General features: G+C 49.7%; 1 protein-coding gene and 1 long non-coding RNA gene across 9 annotated transcripts in view; one reads left to right on the top strand and one right to left on the bottom strand.

Moving 5' to 3' along the window:
• The window catches only part of RIPOR2 (RHO family interacting cell polarization regulator 2), a 202,390-nt gene that overhangs the window by 134,627 nt on the left and 43,932 nt on the right, over window positions 1–23,831 (bottom strand). The window contains exon 2 of one of the 8 annotated variants that reach the window (XM_082731474.1): window positions 16,272–16,350. The exons of 2 other annotated variants lie outside the window; for them this stretch is intronic. Coding sequence is in view for 2 of the 6 variants with exons in the window: in XM_082731470.1 (XP_082587596.1) it covers window positions 6,772–6,847 (76 nt within the window). In the remaining 4 variants the exon portion in view is untranslated. Of the gene's footprint in view, window positions 1–6,754; window positions 7,348–16,271; window positions 16,351–23,831 lie in introns of those variants that run through there. 5 more of the 8 variants (XM_082731470.1, XM_082731472.1, XM_082731471.1 and 2 more) reach the window with 5 other exon arrangements.
• On the top strand, window positions 3,067–7,469 carry LOC309865248. Its single transcript, XR_014312003.1, has 3 exons — window positions 3,067–3,188; window positions 6,540–6,856; window positions 7,277–7,469. It is a non-coding gene; the product is annotated as an uncharacterized lncRNA (long non-coding RNA).

The raw sequence follows: 23,831 nt of genomic DNA on the forward strand, positions 1-23,831 counted from the left end.
GTCACTTGTTCAAAAATGGAAGGTTTGGATTAATTTGGCTCTGTTGGTAGCAAATCCTCCGGGAATAAAACTTGGGGTGGCAGCATTCAGAGCCAACAAATATCCCGGATTCTGTTTTCTTGGTTTTGCCCACCTATTCTGTGCACGCTCTGGCTCTAGATGCCACTCTCCATCCTGGGACGGGGACAAGTGCCAAGCCACCCATGCCCAAGCACGAGAACACCTCTGGTGCCTTGGAAACCAGGCACCCAGGGACCAGCCTTCCAGGGGATCGGGAAGGATCTTGTTGCCAAGACGGCATTCATTTTGGCTGGGGCTGCAAAGACTCACCCTTTGTAGGGGAACGGTTCCACTCTCCATTACCATCGGGGACTCAAGGGCAGCACCCAAGGCTGCAGAAGTCTGAGACTCCAGACAAGGTGAATAATTAATCAGATGCTTCAGTCCTCATCCAGTACAATGCATTTATATAATTATAATCTGTGTGTGTGTGTGTGTGTGTGTGTTTCAGTGAATCAGATTAGGTGTACTTAAACTGTCCAAACTCTGCAAGCCTTCATTTCCACTTGGTTGTATGGACCCAGTCTAAAGATATTTATGGCTTTTGACTGGCATCGGAAGGCATTCAGGTTGCGTTGCTAAATGAAACAAGCAAACTGCAGAACAAATCCTACGAAAACAATACATTGAGTGTATTTTCGTGAAAGAAATGTGAACACTTGGCTGTAGGGCGGTGGGCTGGGGATTCTAGAGGACTTCCCCTCTCTGTCTCATGTGTTTGTGTGTTGCTTGATTCTTAGATCATGATTTTGATCTGATCCAAAGCCATTGTCTTTGGATCAGATCAAAATGGCTTTGGATCAGATCAAAATCAAATGAACAGGTCTGGTTTTTAGCGTTACTGCCCAAGCTCATGGTCTTCCCAGGCTTGGCAGAGAAGTGTCAGTGTGTGTGTGTATACACACACACACATTCAGACGCAGTCAAACAATTTCTAATCTTGCTATTTTGGTGCAAAACCTGGTGTGCACATAGTGGGTTATGTTTGGCTAACATTTCAAGATGGTTTCCATTCCCTTAGGACCCTCCTTCCCGACCTCCCCACAACTTAATAGACTTGTTTAACGCTCCTGAGAAGATGTGCTATTTTGCTAATTTTCTGCTTCTAACCAGAGACCAAGTTGTTATTCTAGTGATTAACCTCGGGGCTCTTCGTATCCGTCTATAAACAACCAACCTGAGAATAAAAGGCTTCAAAATCTGTCACCAAGCCCTGAGTTCTCTAATCCCTCCACTGTTTTCATTCCTTTTTATTTTTTGTTCGTTGTGTTGTCTGTGTTTCTTCTTCCTCTCCTTCCCTTTGCCCTCCACACCCTCTCTTTTGTCCTTCCTTGGCTGGAGACAGCTAAAATATCTGTCCAGATCAATGTACGTACAAAGAGAGCACTTTCTCGACCAACAGAACCCCCTTGAATTATTCAGAGTATCTCCCTTTCTCGGGTTTCCCATCCCTTTTTTTTTCCTTGACAGTAGGAGCTGGAATGGGGCCCTTGGCAATGGCGCTCCCGGACTTAATCATGAAGGCAGGAAGAAGGGGAAGTCTTGTATAGAAGCAATTGTTCTGGATCATGAGAAAACAGGCAGTGTCACATGTGAAGGTATATAAATAATCCTTACATCAGTACGAACGCTGGGGCCCCTAAACAAAATACAGCCAAATTCTCCGTGATTGGCAGAACTGTAAACAAGACATGGGGGGGAACGGAAGCTCACACCCAGGGCGGGGGTTGGGGAGGCTGCCCACTGTCTGAGTGCAGGCTGTTAATGGACAGTTTTAGCCGCTGGATAAGCTGAAGCCCAGGAGAAGATGCAACCTGGGGATGACAGAGCATGTCCTAAAAGTCTTCTTTTTTTTATTTTTTATACTCATAGTGACCCCCTCATTGACCTCTTCCCAAATTTTTAAGGCTATGACTTTATTTATTTATTTATTTATTTAAGATTTTTACTTATTTATTTGACAGAGAGAGACACAGTGAGAGAGAGAACACAAGCAGGGGGAGTGGGAGAAAGAGAAACAGGCTTCCTGCTGAGCAGGGAGCCTGATGTGGGGCTCCATCCCAGGGCCCTAGGATCACGACCCCAGCCAAAGGCAGAGGCTTAACAACTGAGCCACCCAGGTGCCCCTAAGCCTATGGCTTTAAAGGAGGCAGAAGCCATGAGAGGAATTACCCCGGGGGAAGACAGAGCTGAGAAGCCCAGCCCCGAGCAGGGGCTGTGCCACAAGGAGTGGACGTCTGGGAGCCATGCTGGTGCAGCAAAGCTGAAGTCCCACAGCTCCCCAGCCCCTGCACAGGTCCTGGAGGGAGGAGACCCGGGGGAAAGGGGGAGAGAAGTCTGGCCGACAACACGTCAGGGGAGCCTTGCCAGGTGCCTGGAAAGCGGGAGGAGCAAGCCGACAGATAGGAAGCGGGCTGCCCCATAGGCTGATGGTGCTCGGGCACGCGAGGCCACCTGCACAGCAGTGTCTTCATGGACCTTGGCATCCAGCACTCTCCCCCTTCCGTGGGCTGCTCTGGCTCCCTGGGACCTCCCCAGCATCAGCCCTTGGCTTTGGCATCTTCTGGAGACACCAGTCATGTAGAGGAGAGCACAAGACCCTTCTAGAAGCAGAGTGCTCCCAGAGCCACGTGGGGTCAGGAAGGACTGCTGGCTTCCTCTGTACTTGTGCTCCCTTCTCCACCATGGCCTTTTCCCCTCAACCCAAAACCATGGTGGAGGCCCTGGTGGACCCTCGGTACTGACTCACGTGTCACCGTCACCATTTTGCTTCTCTCAGATCCAACAGCCATCATGCCCCCCACCAGGCACTGTGTAAGGAGGTGACACAATTTAGATCTTCATCTCCCCAGAGCACCATGAGACTGGTCTCCTAAACCCATTTTATGGTTAAGGAAGTGTACATCCAGGGAGGTCAGGTGACTTGCCCAAAGAAGCTGGAGGAAGCCACATCTCCCAGTTATCAAGGCAGAGACTCTTGCCAGGCTTCCTCTCCCTGACGTCCCCTAACGTTGGCAGAGTGAAGAAGGGTCGCCCTCACGGCCACGACCTGCCCCGACACTGCCGCCATCACTCAGAGTCCAGGTCCCCCTGCTATTGCTCATACCCTCCATACCTGGGGGAGTCAGGTAAGCAGGCTGATGGGGTTTCTGGGACTTCAGATGAGCCCCTCCTTAGTCTGGCCCCATCACTCCTTTGGGTCTTTCTCTGGTGGCCTCTTTAAAAATGCAAATATCCCTAAGAAGGGTGACACATTCCAGCTCTCATCCTGTGGCTCCATGATGTTCCATCCCGCACTCCTATGAACACTAAACAATGTCAGCAGCTCATCATTGGCACTGGCAGTGAACAGAAAAGCAAGGGGCACAAAGGGAAAATGGGCTTTGGGAGTCGCTGCGTTAACAGGGATATAATTTTGATTGAACTCGAAACTTTCCTGAGTTCACTAGATGCTGGGCATTTTGCTCAGAGTCAGAGGCATATAGAACATGATCAGAATTGGTTTCTATTTGAGATCTGAATATGGGCCATGTGTTGAATAATACTAGGGGAGCATTAATTATATTAGGCAGTTATATAGAAAAAGGACCTTACTTTTTAGAGATGCTCTTACTAAAATATTTAGAGTTGAGATGTCATAATGTCTGCAATTTATTTTAAAATATTTCAGCAGGATGTAGATGAAATGAATATAGCAAAATATTAGCAGTTGTTAAATTTAGGTGGTAGCTATATGGGATAAGTTGTGTTCTTTTCTCTACCTTTCTGTATGTTTGAAAATTTTCATAATAAAAAGTAAAAAGAAAAACCTTTCCAGTAGCTCAAAATCCAGGTTCTATGGCAAGGATGGCAGGTTTTGTGGTAAGCAGAATCCAAAGACGGCCCTGTGATTCCTAATCCTGGTTTACATACGCTCATGTAACTCCCTTAGCTAGAGTGTGGGAAAGATTGTGAATATGACGAGATTTTACTTTCATGATTAGGCTATGCCGTAGGGACACAGATTAAGGGTTTTGCAGATGTAATTAAGATCCCTGATCAGTTGATTTTGAACGAATCAAAAGAAGATGATCCTGGGTGGGCCTGGCCTAATCAGGAGAGCTGCTTAAAGGAGAGATCAGAGGCAGCATGAGACACTCTCTGGGTTGGCCTCGAGAATACAGAATTGCCATGTAGAGAGGGCCATGTGACAGGGAACAGTGGGGAGCCTCCAGCTGCTGAGGGCTTTCCAGTGCTGATGTCCATGAGGAAATAATTCTGCCAACAACCCCTGATTTTGGAAGAAGACTGTAGGCCCCAGAGGAGACAGAGGTTCTGGCTGATGCGTTGACTGCAGCATTGTTAGACCCTGAGCAGACCTCGCTAATTCATGCCCAGTCTCTTGACCGATGGAAATGGCAAGGTAATAAATGCACGTTGTTTTAAGACAATAAGCTTGTGGTAATTTGTTACAAAACAATGGAATACAAATGCAGCGTTTGGCTGTTGAAGCAAATCTAATTGATTAGAAAAAGCAGTGCTGGACGGGAAAGAATTGCAAGCCTGGGCCTGGCTTCCCTGGGAGAGCACAAGCGAGCCGTGGTGACTGGCAATGCCTGCCTGGGCCTGGGAAGGGCGGCACGCGGCCCTCCTACTGCCAGTCTCAGTCCCTTTGAGGATTGGAGGGAAATGGGTTATTAATGGATTTTTCTCAATGACAGAATAACCCCAAGGGTTATTCTTGGATCTCTGAGTCAGAGGGGACGCTCACCTGTGAGAAAAGCCTCAGAGAAGGGGGACAGAAAAAGTTATCAGAGTTTAGCTACTGCAAAACAATGCCAAGGGCCAGCCTGACGTCTGCACTGAGACACTGCTCCATCGGTTCTTTCTCTCTTCACAGTCTTCCCTGTTTCCCTTTCCATGGCCTCGAATTCAAACATGCACAGGTGTTCCATGAGTTGGAAAAATCAACCCCAAACAAAGTCACCCGATCCCCTGCTACTTCTGACTCGCACTGCCTTGAACATGGCGGGGCTCTTGACCACCCTGGAGCAAAGCCAGAACCCCTTCCTTTCTCAGACGCTTGTGCCAAAGAGGTCGGGACTGGCCTGCTTCATGTCCGACTCGGGGGAAGCATTTATTAATAATCATTGTTTCATAGGAAAACTGTGCAGAAACCTTCCCCCAAAGCCCAGATGTTAGTCTCGCCACTCAAGTAAAATCACTCTAACAAAACAGGCCTTTCCCCCAAATTCTTGTTTGTGGAGGGTAGGCCGCCTCCCCACTGCTGTGCGTCGACGGATCGGCCCATCCTTTCCCAGTCACACATCCCACCGCAGGGTGTTGTCCGAAACCCGAGGGACCACAGCCCTTTCCCCCGGACGCAGAAACTGAAATCTGAACTTCCAAGCAGGCTCAGGTGAAAGCAGCAGATGAGTAAGAAGGGAAAGCCTCCAGAAAATTGCTAACGGCTCCTTAATTGTACTAAAGACTTCACCGGGGGCAACTGCTTGCATGTGGGTGCCGTTTGAACCCAACCAGCTGAGCTTGGCCCCTTGCGCTAGTAGGCCGCCACCGTGTTTTTTTATGTTCCTAAACCACTCCTTCCTCTTAACTGTCTTCACCGGGGCTTCCTCACGTGAGTCTCGCCAACGTCTAACTAGACTTAAGTAACCCCACGTGATGGGAGCCCTTACACTGGGGCTCAGTGGCCCACAGCAGTCCCCTTCTGTACCTGAGCATCCTACTGGCTATTTAGCGTGTAAAGGGTTCACTGCCAGGGTTTAGACGTGAGAGATCTGACTTAAAAACTAACATGTTTTTGCTTTTCTGGAAAAGTCAGGAAACCTGACAACTTGGAACTCCATTTCTCATGAAAGCAATCTGATGATATCAAACAGTGACTATTTTTCTGTGGGAGTACACATGCTTCTCCCTTTTACCACAGACCCCACCACTCCTTGTTGCCTCCTCAGGCTGAGACCATGATTCAGTTGTAGCTTGTCAGTGTGGCTTCACCATTGCTTTTCTTAGGACAAAAAAGAAAGGGAGCTGTTCCTCACCTCTGTGAAAAGAGTGCTCTTGCCCATTTATTTGCTTCTGTGGCCTAGCCCCACTGACTGAATTTGCTGACATCTGACTTAAGTTACTCTTTCCAGCAACAGACACACACCAATATGTTGCCTATTGGTGGGTAATGGTCTGCATACATTTGGAATGTTTTTTCCTTCTCAGATTACCTCAACACTGAAATCTCCCTTTTGGGTAGCGTTCCTGTCAACTCAAGGGGAACCTCCGCATGAGTCTGATCATGTAAGAAGCAGACGACTGGTCCTTTAAAGGAAGTGTGTCTCCCTCGAGTTTCACCCACTCTAGCTACATGGCTGTTCCATTCAGACGCTGCATATTCTCCCCACCCCCACCCATCCTGGAATAAACGAAAGTTCCAGTTCACACAACTCCTTGACTAGTATAAATATTTATCTGGATTTTCCATCTAGATGCAGAAAGGGGCCCTCTCTCGCATGCTACTTGAAACAGAGTATTTTGTTACCCCTCATCGGGATTGAGCTGCAGGAAGCAAACAGGAAGAGAGAGAAGAGGAGAAGGAAGGCCTCAGGAGAGGGGGCCCAGGACGCCGGAGAAGGGGGCAGGTAGCAGCACGTAAGGGAAAGTTGGAGAAGGCAGGCCGGTCGCAAGGAGGGGTGCAGGCCACACCCTTGGGACACTCACGGTTGAGCTGTCGCCTCCGGATCCGGTCCCTCCATGGCCTGCTTCGGATCCAGTGCAATCGAGAAGGAAGAACCATGGTCCCAAGGTGAGCCTTCTAAAACCCTCTCATGGCGGGAGCAAAAGGGCACCCAGCAACACAGAAGACAAGTCCAAGTGCATAAAATTTTTTTTAAAAAAAGGAAAAACTCAAACCAAAAAAACCCCACCCCTCTTCTCTTTTTTTGTGTCTGAGGCTTCCGTTGACTTCTTTTATCTTACAACTTGCTTTTCCTTTCCTTCCCGAAACTCCCCACCGGCCCGAAGGCAGCTGCCGCGCGGGGCTGTGGGGCCGAGCCTCTCCAGGCCTCCGGGGCCATGTTTTATGCATGAAGATGATGGGGCGGTAATTTATTCTAGCGGAGCTCCTGTGTCGGCTGCACGTCAGCGGAGCTGGGCGCTGGCTGGGGGAGGGCAGGTGTACGTGTCTGCAGCAAGAATGGCCTGAAATGGGAATCCCTCTCCGCAGGCGGGACTGAAGACCAGAGCTTGGCTGCCAGGAACGCGGGGCAGGATGGCTGGAGCCGAAATCAGGGCAATGGCCCTCACGTTTTAGGGCACGTGATTTCTTCACTGCTGGGTCCCTAGCACCTGGCACAGAGCGGGGGAACAATGCATATTTGTTGAGTGAATGAATGGTTCAGTGACAACCAACCTAAAAACTTGTTGGTGCCCCCATGAGTCGTTTATGCCAGTGAACCTGCTTGATTCACGGTCCTCAAATAGGCTTGCTTGAACCTGCTGGCCCATGTCTCTCCCCACACTTTTCTCTCCATCAAGGACCACACTCCTTCCTCACCCACCCACTTTGAAATCTCATTTTCCTGTGATGCATTCCTGAAGTCACACGATGGGGCCAGCCCCCACACCCCCTGCGCACCTCACACTCTGGCCAGCGACCAGATGGCCCTCGTCGGTTAAAGCTCTTGCTTGTTCGTTTGTTTGACTGACTGTGTGTCCGAATAGCGAGGCTGCTTCTCGGTGACAGGGGCTGTGTAGTCCCTCTCCCCGGGCTGCCGCAGACTGTGTTTTGCCTGAGAAATTGGTGACATTAAGGAGTGGCTGGGGCATTCTGCCTCCCCGGTCTCCACTACTCTGAATAAATGTACAGTCTAACTCAAGACTCTATTGGTTATAAAAACAGCCTGGACACAGGACCCCAGGTCCCCAAACCGCCTTCTACAGACATTGCAGAGAGAGAGGATACGCTCATGATGGGTTGTTCTGTCCTATGCAATGCCCCCCTGCTCCAGACAGCCAACAGCTCTTGATCAAAGCCTTAGGGACAGTCTTGCCATGAGGTCCCAACTGGGAAAAAAGTGACAACTCCAATCCCTGAATGTAGCCCAAGAGAATCCAGCATCTGGCTGAAGGCAGAAAACATGTCGTGTCCCTACTGTGTATCCCCCCCCGGGGCCACGGCAGGGGCATGGGGAGCTGCTGAGAGGTGGGAGTCAGGGGGGGCAGATGGGCGTCACTGATGTCCCTGTGCCTTGCTGGCTTCAGCTCAGAAGGGAGAGAACCTACAGCCCTCCCAGGGTTGGTGCGATGAAATGAGATAAAGTTAAATAACTCTGGGGGTTGGCAGGTGTTGGAACGTTCCCCCAGGAGCTCACTAGTAAAGCAGGGGTAAAGTCAATTCCAAACTCTTGGTAGCCTGCTGACTCGCCTCCTGCCTTTGACATCACTGGGCCTCAGTGTCTTCATCTGCCAGTGGGGGGAAGAACACAGCCGCTGCCTTGTGGTTCTGCTGATGTCACAACGGGACACACGCCCAGGGCTTAGAACTGGGTTCAAAATAAAGAAATTGCTCCTTGTCAGCGGCTCCTGTTGACCAGCAAAGCAAATTTCACCCACATCGGCAAACTCCTCCAGGCCTTCGGTGCCTGATCTGCCCAGCGAGGGGGTCTGGGCTCCCTTATATCAAGACTCCAGAGTATTCATTTCCCAGGGCTGCCATCACAAATTGCCACCAAAGTAGTGGCATGAAACACAAACGTCTTACCTCACAGCTGGGGAGGCCGAAGTCTGAGGTGGGGTCGCAGTTGACTGACAGCGGGGTGTCTGCAGGGCCCCAGGGGAGACTCTGTGCCTTGCCTTTGCCAGCTTCTAGGGGCTGCTCAGAGTCCTTGAATCTATTTCCGAGTGATCTTTGTTAGCCTGAAAAACCTCCACCTGGCAGGGCGGGGTGGGGGGCCTTTATACCAAATGTAGTGACTTGGCAATTCAGGGTCCCATGGGGCTCAGTCGGGTGAGACAACCACCTCGGGATCCTGACTGTGCCTGCCTCTCAAGCTTCGTTTTCTGGAGTAGGGAGTGGAAAAGACCAAGATCAGGATGGAATCTAAGGACGGTAGCCACTGAGAAGGTTGTATTGGCTGTTGCAAATGGACACAGTCCCCTGGAATGATGCAGGAAGTAGAAGAAACCCCCGTATTCGATGAGGGCCTAGGAGTGGATGTTCTCACCATCTGGTCTGCTCCGGAGACCCCCTGCCCCATTGCTCCCAGCAACACAGTCCCGCTCTACATGGCACTTGCCATAAATCAGATCAGGTGGCCACCACAAGGCAAAGAGAGAAGAGGAAGCTCACAGACGATGCTCCCTTCCGCCACCTTGGTTCACTCTGGGCCCTTCAAAGTCTGTGCTCGCAATGAACTTGAGCCTATAGTATGTGATACCAAATGAAGCGTTTTCCTCTTGTTCTTCTTCTTTTTTTTTTGCAATCAGCATCAGACCTTCTCTCTTCCTCATTAAGCCACACATTTCCTCAAGCCTCTGCTGCATGAGTCACTGCTTTTCTGATGCACATAATTTACAGCAGCAGCTGAGGGAGAACAGCAGGCCAGAGGGAGCAGAAAAGTAGAGTTAGGTCCCGGATATAAGGCAGTTGAAAAGTTTGCATTTCCTCTTCTGTAGTGCATTTCAATGCCTATTTGGACTGTTTGCTCATTATAATCATGGAGAGACTGGGGGCTGGGGAGGGGACCAGAACAAGAAGCAGAGGACTGGCTGCCATGCATTCTCATTCTTTCTTCTCACTGGCCGTTCTCTGGACCCACAGCTCGCACCATATGGTTCCTTCTTCTGACTTCTTGGAGTCTCACATTTTCCTCCATTAAGCACATACCCTTGCACGCCTGGAATGTTCTCCTCCCAAGGAACATTCTCATTCGTGCTTAAGCATGGAATATCAATTTTGACTCTTCTCTGGACCCATGTTGCTATTAAATTTCCATAAGCTGCAGAATTTCATGGCAAACACAGAGATTCTGCTAGGAGCAACGGGTTTAAAAGAACATGGAGGGAGGAAGCATAATTATGAGATCCTTTCTTCATATTTTTCCCTTCAACTCATTTGCAATAAATGGAAACGAGATGTTGGCTTCGGGAGAAAGCACGCCCGCGTGTTTATTTCTACTTGAAAACTGTCCTGGGGAGAAAGAGACCTTCAAGGACTCTGTGGAGGATGGAAAGCACGGAGACAAAGCACATTGTGCTACTTTTAAAGCAAACCACTAAGGGAAAACTTGGTATTATTTTTAAATAAAAGCTTATCAAACACCAGGAGGAAAGAATAGCACAGCACTAAATTGGTTTCTCTCCTGCCACAAAAGAACATGCAAAGGACAGAGGGTTCAGCTTGTTCTCTGGAAACTGGAACGGGAGTGGGAGCCGGGTCCTTGCTGTGGCTCTCCCGCTGCCTGTCTACCCACACTCATGGAATGAAAACACCAAGAAACAGGCTTTGTGTCGTATGCTTTAAGGAGATATGTGCTTTTATTTCATTTCCCCCATGTTCTTGTTCATGAGTAGATAAGAAAGTGAAGGCCAAGAATGGTTGCTCTAGATAATAATTATCGAATACACACGGTGCCTCACATGTATTAATCCATAATACTGTCATAATAATCCTGAGCCCGTTTTGCAGATGGAGAAACTGAGGCCCGAGAAGTTCAGTGATTTGCCGTGATCACATGCCCAGCAAGTGACTGAAATGAGATCTGAATTCAGACAACCTGGCTCTGAGTATAACTGCAGCCTCTGTTAACTCTTCAGACCGAGTAATTAAAAAGCACTGCTGTGTAACCCCACGCTGCGCGTTACATCGTGAGTGCTTCTGATGGGCGGTGCTTCCAGTCCGTTTTTGAAATACGCAGCATTTGGGAAAGAGAATTATGGAGTAATAAAGAATCAGAACATTTGACAACTCTCAGAGAACCTTCTTAGACAACATCACATCCAAAAATCTCATTTTAGAAAAGATGAAACCAAGGCTCGAGAAGTTGTGACACGTTGAAGTTGGCACAGCAGGACTGGGTGGATGGATGGATCCTGGCTGTGCCTTCATCCAGCCCATCCCCTAACCTCAATACAAGGTTCTTCACGGCTGCTGACACCTGATTTCACAGGAGCTTGGAGGCCTAGAACACTGCTGGGGGATGGTTTTTGTGGAGCAGAGACAGAATTGTGAGCTGGCCTCTGAGAGAGAAGCATGAGGCTAAAGCGAGGCCAGTGTCGGCTTTTTCCGTGCGCTCTTCTCGCCCCTTCCAGCCCATCACTGTCCTCTCTCCCTCTCCCCTTCCTAACCTCACAGTGGCTTCTCCACAGCCCTTCTGTCTCCGTGAGCAGCTCCACCTCCCATCCAGTTGCTGCAGCCAGCGAGCTGGGCGCTCCTCCTTGCTCTCTGCTCCTCATGCCCCACGTTCAGGGGTTCTACTCCCAGTCACCTCTCCGATCTGCTCCCTAGCCATCCTCACGATCCCTGTCCTGGCCCAAGCCACCGTCACCTGTCACGCAAACTACCTTAGCGTCTTTGTGTCCCATTTTGGCTGCCTACGCCAATCCACTTGCTGGTCAAAAGAGCCATCCTTGGGGCACCTGGGTGGCTCCATGGGTTAAAGCCTCTGCTTTTGGCTCAGGTCATGATCCCAGAATCCTGGGATCGAGCCCCACCCCGGGCTCTCTGCTCAGCAGGGAGCCTGCTTTCCTTCATCTCTCTGCCTGCCTCTCTGCCTACTTGTGATCTCTGTCAAATAAATTAAAAAAAAAAGAAAGAAAGAAAGAAAGAAAGAGCGAGCCATCCTTTGAAAATCCTGGAATGACCACATACTGCCACCACTGAAAGCCCTTGGGGAAGGTGGAGGACTCTTGGGATAAAATCCAAATTCCCTAACCTCACGAGCTGTTTCCATGCGAGTGGACAGGAAGAGACTGGTGATGAAGATGTTCACCCCCTGGGAGAGGGGCGCAAGACAGGAAAGTGCCCGTGCCTGGAGCTGAAGCTTTAGGAGGCGGGGTCCGGGGTGGCGCCCAGGGAAAGAAATACAGGAATCACACAGGTCTGAGCTCGCTGAGTAGCGACCCCATGCCTGTCCCCAAGCCCTCTAAACTGACAACTGCTGCCAGGCCTCACCGAAGGAGAGTCTTATTTTCTCCTGTAATGAAGGGCCCGGATATTTTTAGTTTCACCATAATCGATTATGCGCAGAGTGACCGACATCCATGGCCTCCCCAGGGGAATGAGAGTGAGGCGGCCGTTGTCTCAGCTCCTCCGGCAGCCTGACGGGAGGGAAGAGAAGCATTCGGGCAGGGTCTTTGTCCCCTTTGCGGCAGCTTCCTGATCCTCAAGAGGAAGACGAAAGTGTTTCCTTATTACACGGAGTGACCAACTTCCAAGTCTTCCTCAATCGCAGTGTTAGTGGGGCTGTCCCCTTCTCAGCCTTGTCAGAAGAGAAGGGGTCAAAGATGCCATGATCTGAAGGTAGCGTCTCTCCTTTCACCCTGAAGTGATCGAAGAATCGGAACCTCCCAGAACTCCAGAGCCGGAGAGACCGAGATGTCACTGCCCCACGCCTCACTTCACGGAAGGGGAAGCAGCCACGCAAAGGACAGAAGTGTCTCATCAGTGCCCCCAAACCAGTTCGTTCCTGAGGCAGTCGTAACACCCTGTTGTTCTGGCACACAGCTGGGGACTCTCCACGTGCACAAGTCGTTACAAGTCAGGCTTCTCACATACGAAATACACGCATTTCTTAGCAATGTCTGGAACATTCCATTTCATGTGTGAGCCAACAGCATAACAAGGACTGTGTTTTAAAATGGTGCCATGAACCTGCCTCCTTAGCGCAGGAGGCAGCGCGTCAGTCTCATAAAATGGTGCCATGAAATAAGAGTCTCAAAACTTTTACACGGCTTGTTCCCAAAGGGATATTTACCAGATGGGGGTCATGTATATTTGTATATATTTTTAGGACAGGGAGGGAAGAGATGTTTTCCTTATCGAAAATAACAGGGAGGGGTGGCCCCCCTGGACGTCTCTGCTGAGGGTCCTGGACTCCCAGGCGTCTGTCCCACCTGCCGGAGGAGCTCACCCAAGTAGCTCTGACGTGTTTTCTTCACTAGGTTCATCCCATTCAGGTTTTTTTTAAATTGCTGTAGGCACTGAGTATATGAAGATGAATAAAACACGGATTTGGCTTGGAGAGCTTAAAATCCTCTGAAGAATGCAGATTCACAAATAACCGTATGGCCAGATCCCACAGGGTCGGTGTTGGAGGAGTCCCACAGAGTCAGTTGGGAGCCCAGATGATGAAATGATCCTGACAGGAAGGAAAAAGCCAAAGCAGGTCTGGGGAGGCGGCCGCATCTGAGCTAAGCCTTGAAAGACTGGAGGATACCAAGAGGGGGAGAGGAATGAGGAGAAAGGTATGGCCGGCCAAAGACGCATGAGCACTAGGCTGCAGGAGGACACGACAGGTGGCAAAAGAAGGAGGGAAGGTCTGGGGCGGAATGCAGCCTGAAGGGCAGGTTCGGGGAGGCTCCACAGTGGGGGCAGGACAGGACCTTCTAGTCCTGAAAGAAGGGGACTTGTTCTGGCATGTGAGGGCCTCCCTCACCCCTGGGTGTCCTGCCTCCTCCTCCTCCTCAGAGATCTCATGCTTCCTCCCTTCACCACAGGAGGCTTGACAAAGGGGTATCACAGATGCTCCGTGACGCCACAGGGTGTGGCCACGCAAGGACGCCGAAGGACGGTGGTATCTCCAAAGCCCAGAAACTGCCCCTGGGCGTCTCAGAGAGGGCGGGAAGCAGCCTTCATGGGGTTGTCCTGTCCCCGGGTGGGGTGTTGAGGACCAGGGCCTAACGGAGAAGTAAGGCACTCGGAAGACCTGTCTCTGGGCACTACCTCACACTCAGCAAAACCTCAACAGAAAAATAGAAATCAGACAGGAAATCCATTCCTGTACAGAGAGGAAGAGAAACTGATGAAAGGAGAGCTTTGGGTTAACTGGTCAAGATACTTAAAAGTGAAACTTTGAAAATATTAAAAAAAAAAAAAAAGCATTTATTGAGTGAGTAGCACATGGTAGACATTGTGGCGAATGATTTGGGAGCTTTATTCTACATACCCAGAAGGCTTCATTATCATCAGACATTTGCTGGGTGAGAGAAAAATCTGAGCCAGTGAGTGAGTTGGTTGATGTCAATGGTCAGTGTCCTGGAGTTAGGATAACTTGTTCCTCCTGGTTTGCCAGATGTGAGCACGGCTGGTCTTATGTCCTGGGAACCCCCCAGTCCCGGGTGAACTATGGTGGCTGATTGCTCAGAGTTTCTCTCTCTCTTCGTTTTAGGGTTTACTTCTGGAGAGACCTGGCCAGCTGTCTCATCAGGCCCCTTCTCTCCTGGCCAGCTGTGGTGAACGCTGCCACACTCCAATTTCTGTATCTTACAGTTCTTTCTTATAATCCTGTGCTTTCTTCCAAAACCCGATGCTGTAAGCTCATCCTGAAATGAGGTGAGCTCAGTCCACATCGCTCCCTCTCCCAGCGTGCCTTCCGGCTCCGGGAGGGTGACCAGTGCCAGGATTCTGCAGACTCACCTGCCTGTCAAGCAGGAGATCCGATGTGAGTCTGGGAGGAGCAAGCGGGCAAAGCAAGTTGTCAGCCTCTGGTCGGGAGAGAGGACTGTGCGGCAAGCCCATTGTTCGTCTTCTCCCCAAGCAAGGAGGGGTAGGGCAGCTGGTCGACTCAGCAGCTTCCTGATCATGGCGAAGGCTTGATGCTTCTGGTCCCCACCCAGTTCCATTAACTGGCCTGTGCTTCTGAGTTCAGACAGCGCACCTTGCGTTCTCTCGCTGATGTTATGAGCTGTCTGTTACCGTACCCAACACTCTTCTTGCATAAATTAGCCAGAGGATCCTGCAATTTGCAACCCCCAAACCCATAGACTGGTACAGATGGTAACAAGGATGCCATCACCCATAGCTTAATAGTAGCTTTCTAGAATGCTCGCATTGGAAGGAAATCAGAGGCCGTGTCCAGGCTCCGGGAGAGCGCTTGCCCTGAAGGCCTGCGGCTCTCTGTCATGGCATCAGAGAGAGCGGAATGCCGTTGGGATACACTCCCCCCTTCTGTGGTTAAGACAGTTGACAGAAACATGTCTTTCCACTTTTGTTTTACATCCATACTGTCCTGTGTAGGGGATCTTCTGCTAAGGCGTTGACTTTGTCAGGTTAATGGAAATCAGAGATTTTAGACCTGTTTTCACACCGAATCTACAAAAATAGAAGCTATGATGTCGAGGGTTATCTTTGATGTCAAGGGTTGAATAGTTTGTTAGTGTAACTTTCTGAAGAATGTAAATGCTTTGTTGAAAATTTCTGGCTCAGGAAATATAAACAAGATTCGAAGATTTCCATTCCAGTATACATTTTTACTATATATGTCTCTGTGTATTATAGTATGTACACATTACATTTAAGGAGCATTATAAACAAAGTGGCAACAGAGAAGGAAAGAAGTTCTTCATCGAATTTAAATCTGTATAGATTCCATTTCTTACCATCATAAGTTCCCTTTACTAGTCAGTAGGGTGTTTTTTTTTAAGATTTTATTTATTTATTTGATAGACAGAGATCACAAGTAGGCAGAGAGGCAGGCAGAGAGAGAAAGCAGGTCCCTGCTGAGCAGAGAGCCTGATGTGGGGCTCGATCCCAGGACCCAGGGATTGTGACCTGAGCTGAAGGCAGAGGCTTTAACCCACTGAGCCACCCAGGCACCCCTGCTAGTCAGTAGTTTAAAATAAGATTTGGTTTGGTCCTCTATAAAAAGTCTGTAATATGGGCTTGCAATAGAAACTTTGTTATACTGGCTATAGAATGTGACTATTACAGGAGACAGAATCTTCTTAACTATAAACAAAGCTGTCAGGCTTGTGCTATTTTCTCTTCCACTGTGTAGGTCGCTTGGGTTCTCCTGTTGGACACAGAGCACCTCAGCTGGCTCTTCTCACAGCTGGGGAAAGAAAATAAGGCCAGAAAATAAGGTCTGCCCTAATCAAAACACAGGGCATAGTTTCTCCCACAATTCCTAGAGTTTCGGGCTCCTCACTGTCTCTCGCTAATCCCGCCTCCACCTGAAAGGCCGCATCCCCTGGGGGACGTTCTCTCCTAGGGATATGTTTACCTTCAAAATCAGAGGGTGCAAAGCGGACGTCTCCCCAGCTGGTAACGTGGCATTGTCCAGCCACTGCCTGTTCCAACACCTGTCGACACAAAATGAACCAACATTTTTAAAATTTTTAAAGAGAAAGGAAAAGAGTTTTATCTGAGCCCAAGTTAGGACAGCTGCCTAGGATATACGATCTTCACAAAGAAGAGCGTGCTCTGGGGAAGGAACATTTGATCTGGGGTTATATATATATACGTATGAGTGTGTGTGTGTGTGTGTATACATATATATATATTTAACACTAAGAGTTACAAATCATTAGGACAAAAGACATTCCAGAAAGTGACAGACTTTATCTTATGTTTTTAGTATGTGCAAGGCTCTATGACCTTAATCTTATGGGAACCAGGGAGATTTGTTTTTCTTATCTTTGTGTTTGGAAGGGTCCTTTCGGTTCTTTCTTTCTTTCTTTTCTTTTCTTTTTTAACGAAGCAGATGCACAAGTATGTTGAGGGCAGAAATAGAGTCCACACTTTGAGGTTTAGCTCTGTCAGTCTGACCTTGGTGAATATTAAAGTAGAGCTTCCCTGGGAGCCCACAAGGCATGAAAAGTTGAAAATTTCCTTTATGATACCCAAGAGGGCAAGAGTGGGAGCACCTGAGTGGCTCACCCGATTGAGTGCTCCACTCTTGAACTTGGCTCAGGTCATGGTCTCATGGTCGTGGGATGGAGCCCCATGTTGGGCTCCGGGCTCAGCAGGGACTCTGCTTGAGATTCTCTCTCTCCCTCTGCCCCTCCCCCCACTCATGCTCTATAAATCAATCTATCTTTAGGACCCCCCAAGACCTCCCAAATCTTTATGACCCAAACTGAGGCATGAGGACAGGAAACTTCTGGAACTGGAGAGAGCTGAAAATAAACTTCAGGTTTTTCTCTCTTTTCATCAAGAGCAGGGGTCCTCCCTAAGAGTCTTTTCCTTGCAAGCAATAGCAATCACCAGAAACGTAACCTGAACATTGTGTTTTTTTAAAGCAAGTGGAACGTGGTTATTATAAGACGGTGGGACAAACGTTTCCAGCGGGTGTGTGCGGGAGAGGACATCCCGGAAACCCGGGGCAGCTACGACCCCTCCTCTGTCTGGCCCTCGCTTGCCACAGAGTCTAACCTGGGTTTCTGAGGGCTCAGCTGCCTTCCTGGCCTTGGGCAGCGCCTGACTGTTGAGCTAAACCAGAGGACTGAATCCTGACTGCCCCTCTTCAAGCTACGTGACCTTTACTCAAGGCGCCTGAGACATGAGTGCCCTGGACTCGGATGAGAGCAGCGAGAGTTCCCACTCCATGAGGTTGTGCTGAGGATCAGATGAGCTCATCCATGTGGAAACAGTGCCTGGGGCAGAGCCAGCCCTTAATATTTATTAGCTATTAATCTGGTTATATACTCCTCTTTCTCCCTGTGAGTCGGTTTTCTTGGCTTCACTGGGTCTACGTCCAAGCCTGGCCACACCCCACAGTGGCGACCCCACTTCTAAGTCTACACCACGCCAGTCCAGGCCAACAGCCAGACTAAAAATGATTCTCTCAGTCTCCAGACCAAAATCTCAGCAGAAAGAATCTTCTTGACTTGGTCATGGAGGCAAGGGAAGTCAGCTGTGAAAGGCTGGGTTGTGTGCATGTGGGAGTCGGGGTAGCAGGGTGGGGAGTGGAGAGGATAGTGGTAGTTCTCAAAGAATGACAGGGCTTCTTCATGGCTCATTACTCTTCCCCAGAAGGGGGAGCCCAGTCACATTTTGTGGTGTTTTGTGTTAAGTCTTTATTGAGCACTGTTGGTGCCCATCCCAGATACCTAGTGTCCTTTTGCCATATCTGTGTGTGGCTTGCCCCCTCGACCCCTGCTTTGTGTTGTGGTTCCTAACTGCCTTGGATCTACAGAGTCATTCTGCTCATAAGCGCAGAGGGCCCGAAGGGCTTGGAAGTCTTTGTCTTAGCTTCCTCCAGGGCCAGCTACAACCTGGGACTGCCAGCCACCCATGAGGGGGTCTGACAGCGTAGCATCCTTGCCCTACATGGAGACACACTCTGAGGCACAACCTACCCCCACCCAGTTCTCCCCTGGGGGTGTCAGGCTGAGGGTGGGGGTTTGCATGGGTTTTCCCCCTTCTCTGTCTGGCCTCTCCTTCCTCGCTGGCTTCCCCTGGAAGCATTTCCTTAATAAATGACTTACACATGAATCCTGCTCTGAGGGTCTGTTTCTGGAGCTCAATTTAAAACAATCTCACAGATTTAAAAAAAAAAAAAAAAAGAGTCTGAACTCATTTGTGAGCCATTAATGGAGGGAACTGATGTCCGTGTAAAAAGAATTCTTGTGCTCCTCGGAGACTGGATTTTGTTCCTCAGCCTTGTGTCCTTCACTGGGTCCCACCCACCGAGAGGGGCTGTGAGGAGCCCCGTGTCTGCCTGCAGAAAGTGATCTTCTTTCAGAGAAAACAAGGAGGACAGCCACTCTTATTTACAGAGAGAAAAAAAGAAAGACAAGAAGGTTGGTCTGGTATGTGACCTGCTCTTCTTTGCTGTCCCCTTCCCCCGCGGCCAGCTGGGAAAGCAGTTTTAACTTTCAGAAAAATAGACTCTTCCTGCCAAGTCTGGCCGCCTGTCTGAATGCTAAACATGGGAACGCCGGGAAGAGGAGGGAGCATGAGAGAGGACACTTCTAGGCCAAGCTGCCCCCTCAGCGGATCCTCACAGAGTAATGCTCCTAATTTGCCTGTGGGGGTTGCGCTGCTGATTACAAGGATGAGCGATCTGTGTGGCTTGCGGTGAGATGCGTTCTCACAGGGAGAGATCACACGGGACTGGCTGTTACCCCAGGCCTCCGACAGCCAAGGAGCTCTCTCTTGGGCTGACAGGGGCCGTTCTTCGAGGTGGGTCAGTCTCAATGCCAGGGAGACAGGACAGTCCCTGGTAGGGGCAGAGTCTGAGAGTCCCTAGTTCCTGACCCCACTGCAGAACATTCTAGCCACCTCGCTTGACACCAATGACTGAAATCCTACCGCACCAGTTCATTTCTTCGGGCTGAAGACAAGTCTATTGTTAAAATGTAACCCTTTCAAGAGAGAGAACACATTTCCCTGTGACATTAACCAGGACTTTCTGGGTTTGGAAGCAATGGAAACTTCATTCAAAATGGTGTGAGCATAAAAGAGGATTTAACTGGCTCAGTAATCAGGGTGGATGGGCTTCAAGCACAGCTCGATCGGGTGCCAGAGCAATGTCATCCTAAATGTACTTGCCATCGCCAGCTTTGAGATTTCTCTGTGCTTGCTGCATTTTTAGGTGGCAAAGCCGGCCTGCAGTAACTCTCTACTGTCCTCCTAACCCCAGAGGAAGGAGCACTTCTTGCCCTACCAGCCCAGCAAAAATCTCAGGACTGCTTCTCATTGGCTTAAGTCGAGTCATGGAGTCTCCATGAACCAGTCACTGTGGCTCTGACTGATGAGGCCTCTGTCATGCACAGGTGGCTGGAGTGGAGAAGACGGATCAGCCCCACCCAAAGACGGGGGGGGGGGTGTAGTTCTGCAGAGACAACACAAGTGCTCTTACCAAGAGAGGGGAGGATGGGTAATGGGAAGACAAAACCAGCATCTGTCCACCACATTTATGCTTGATTTTCAGACCTCTGCAATCATGCCAAGCAAAGAGCAGCTCCCCGAAAGATGAGGCGTAGCAGAGATTGCAAAGACAAGTCTAGAGTCAGGTGCACCATACTAGGAAACCAGGTTGGGGTGAGGGACACTGCATGAGGGCTCCTTGAGTTGCGAGGGGGCAACCCAGATACTCTGAGAGGTTAACAGTATCTTCTTAGGAGCTGAGAAAAATTCAACACCTTGCAAAAATCGGGACTTGAGGGGCACCCGAGTGGCTCAGTGGGTTGAGCCTCTGCCTTCAGCTCGGGTCATGATCTCAGGGTCCTGGGATAGAGCCCCGCAATGGGCTCTCTGCTCAGTGGGGAGCCTGCTTCCCCTCCCCCACCGCCTGCCTCTCTGCCTACTTGTGGTCTGTCTGTCAAATGAATAAATAAAATCTTAAAAAAAGAAAAATCAGGATTTGAATTCCAGATAGCTTGATAGGTCTGGGCAGGGGGCAGGCACGGCAGCTCACAATTCATATCAGTAGGTTGCCTGCCCCAGACTTGGAATATCAGCCTTCAGCTGAGGAATGAAATACTCTATGAAGACCTTCCGTACTGTGGTCCCAGCATCCTTCAACATGCTTCAGGTGGGATGTTGGTGCCTGGCAGGGATAACTGTGATAAAACCAGGAAGAGCATCCGTCTTTTTAGCCGGACCAGCCCATCATCTCTTTTTGACTCATATGACTCGCAGGCAGCGAAGAGCTACCGAGCACCCCACCAGAACACCCTCGCGAGGCCTGGCCTCATGCCCCCCTCTGCGGAGGAGGAACTAGATCTTACAGAAAGGAAGTGACAGGCGTGGGGTGGATCCAGGATGCAGACGCCATTCACCCTCCCTAAACACCAGGCCACCACCAAGAATCTGACAGCAAGAGTAGCTGGGGAGATATGGAGGGATGCAGTTTAGAGCAAGTGGCAAGAAGTGGTAGGGAAAAATCCAGCTGGACAAGGCATGGCTGTGGTCAGTCTGAACAGAGGCAAGGCACCCCAAGATGATGAGAGCACACGGCCCTTTGTTTGCTGAGATGACACACTCTGGTGGGACAGCCACATAACTGATGGTCGAAAGCAACACTGTTTGAGAATGAGAGCGCGCTGTGACTAATGAAGCCAGGGAGACGGTGACAAATCCAGACCAGCAAGGGCAAACGAGGACTCGGGGTCCCTCTCACTGGAGCTAGGCTTTCTTCCGATAGTGGTGAGGGACATGTGTGGGTTCACCCACGCGTCCGTCCCTCACCCCGCCATCCTGCATCCTTGTGTCGGTGCAGGATAGCCTCTGAGGGATGCACCAACTGACCCTGATCTTCGAGGCCCTGGGCCCTCACCAGTTGAGTTCATTTCCAGACACTTAGAGAGAGGGGACAAAAGACACCGTAAAATAATGAACTTATTTAACTGAGCCAGTGGTTAACTAAGCAAGGCAGTATGGCAGAGTGGATAAAGGATGTCCCTTTGAGGTCTGGGTTTGGATCCCACTCTGTGAACTTGGGCAAGTGTCTCCGGGGCTCGGATTCCTGAGCTGTAAAATGGGAATGAGGGCACAGAAGGCTTGAACTTACGCTTCATCTTGGGCACTGGGCCAACCCCTCTATGTGGGTGCTTAATCGCAGCATCATTATAACAGTATGAGGCAGGTACTAATGCTCCCCCCATGTTGCAGACTGGTGCATGGAAGCCCAGTGAGCTACTTACTCTACGTTGTACAGTTAGTAAGTACTTGTGTGGCGTTTTTCCCCCGAAGATAGATTTATTTATTTATTTATTTATTTGAGAGAGCACGAGCCAGAGTGAGGGAAGGGCAGAGGCAGAGGGAAAAGGAGACTCCCCATTGAGCAGGGAGCCTGATGCCGGGCTCCATCCCAGGACCCGCAAGATCACCTGAGCTGAAACCGAGAGTCAGCCACTCAACTGACTGAGCCCCCCAGGAGTCCCCAGTCAATACCTGCCTTACGGGGATTGGTTTTGGTGACTAAATGAGACAACGCTTATTACAAACTGAGCATATGGACAGAAAGCCAACAGAAGCCCTGGATAAATGATTAGTCTTTAATGATGATAACTTACGCTTCAGTATTCCTGTTATCTTACATTTGTCGTTTAGAAGGCACTACGATGGGTCATATTTCAACCTCACCATATGGCAGGAAGAGCCTCTGACTAAAAATCGTTAATACTACTTAATACCCGAAGAGGACAGCATTGTTGACATGACCCATCTCTAAGAAGCCCAAGAATCTGAAACATCCACGCCATTCTTGCTGCAGCTGGAGAAGGGAAATATCTACAGGTTTCCTTAAACCCAGACAGTTATAAGAAAATTTAAAAAAAAATCCTCTGTGGGGAGAAGGCAGATGGGAAGAGAGAGAATAGTTGTTCAATCATCTGCCCCAATTCCTCCCCGAAGGAGGCTTGTGAGCTGGAAACATTCCCAGGGCCCCAGAGTACATGCCAGCCATCAACCCTTGCTAAGGTCCTGGGGCCCCCGTGTCACTTGGAGCACCTCCCTCGACCCCTGCATGATGCTGAGACAGAGGGTGCAGGAAAGAGAAGCACCGAGGCACTGAGAGATGCCACAGGCCTCCTGTCCATCGACCATCAAAGCCACACCTGATGAGTTAGGACCAGGGCTCCCTATGCAAAAAGAGTCAAGTTCCAGTTTCTGGATCCAAACAGATGGTGTGACCTTGGGCAGGTTAGTTACCTAGCTTCTGGGGCCTTGGTTTCCTTGTTGGTAAAAGAGAGAGAGGAAAACCTTCCTTGTATCTCCAAAGAAGCAAAGTATGTTGCATGTTTCAGGGAGTGCCTGACCCTTCACAGAGTTCCATAAATAGTAACTGTTGTTACTATTAAGTATTAACTGAAAATGACACTGTATGATGCAGTAGGACCACAGGGATATACAATCCCTGACCTCCAGAGCCTATAGACACAAAGAAGAGACAGACAAAGGGCCACAAAATGATGGGCCCTCTGGGCAGGTGCTCGTGGTCTGGGAAGATGGGGCTGGGGGTGATTAAAGATGCTGCAGGTGCCCAGAAGGTAAGAGTTGAGGATGGTTGGGGTCTGCCCAGAAGCAAAGAGAGAAAAAGCTCAGTGGAAGCTAGAAGGGGCTGGAGGGAGGAGTGCCCAAGAAATGGCACACATGGCATTAGGGAAGGAGAGAAGAAGATGGTAGCCACTGCTCACCGCACCTGCCCTACCTCTGAAGCTCATCTCAGGGCTGGGCGGATATCCCTAGAGGAGTCCTCTTTTCCCTACCACCAAGGCTTTCACAACTCACCAGCCTCAAGGAACTAGCGTGGGAGTGGAGGACAGCTGAAACCACGCTCGGAAACAAGAGCTGGATACAGGTTTCTCCGCAGCGACCGAACATTACGTACAAAAAACCGCACGTGGTGCTGTGAATTTCTGATGTAGATCACTCCTTCGCTTCCAGTATCAGTTGATAAAGACCCGTGGCTGAGTGTGGGGACAAGCGTGAACTCTGCTCTGCTGGGGTTTCTGTGGTTCTCTGGTTATGCCGTCCCTGCCTCCTCTGTGGCCAGAGTACTCTGCCTGGGGCTGAGTCTGATAAATGCTAGAACTACCTGACTGGTCATCAAAGAACATGCTTCCCTGTGGTACAGCACTGTAAGTTCAGAGTGTTCTGCAATTATATGCCAAAGGAGTTCTTGCTTTCTCTAATGAGCTTTGCAAACTGTCAGCCTAAGATGAAGTTTGATCTGGGAAGGATTTCTTCCTTTATTTGCCCGGTTTTGTAGCACTGCCCTTTCTCCTAAATCTTTAAGTTGTCTCTTCTGCCCTGCGTCACTGATGGGAGAGGAGAATGAATTTTCTTCTCTTGATGGGAAGAGTCAGTTTCCGAAAGGGCTTAAGTTCCAAAT

Source organism: Mustela nivalis (assembly GCF_964662115.1).
Source record: "Mustela nivalis genome assembly, chromosome: 5".
In the NCBI taxonomy this organism is placed as follows: domain Eukaryota; kingdom Metazoa; phylum Chordata; class Mammalia; order Carnivora; family Mustelidae; genus Mustela; species Mustela nivalis.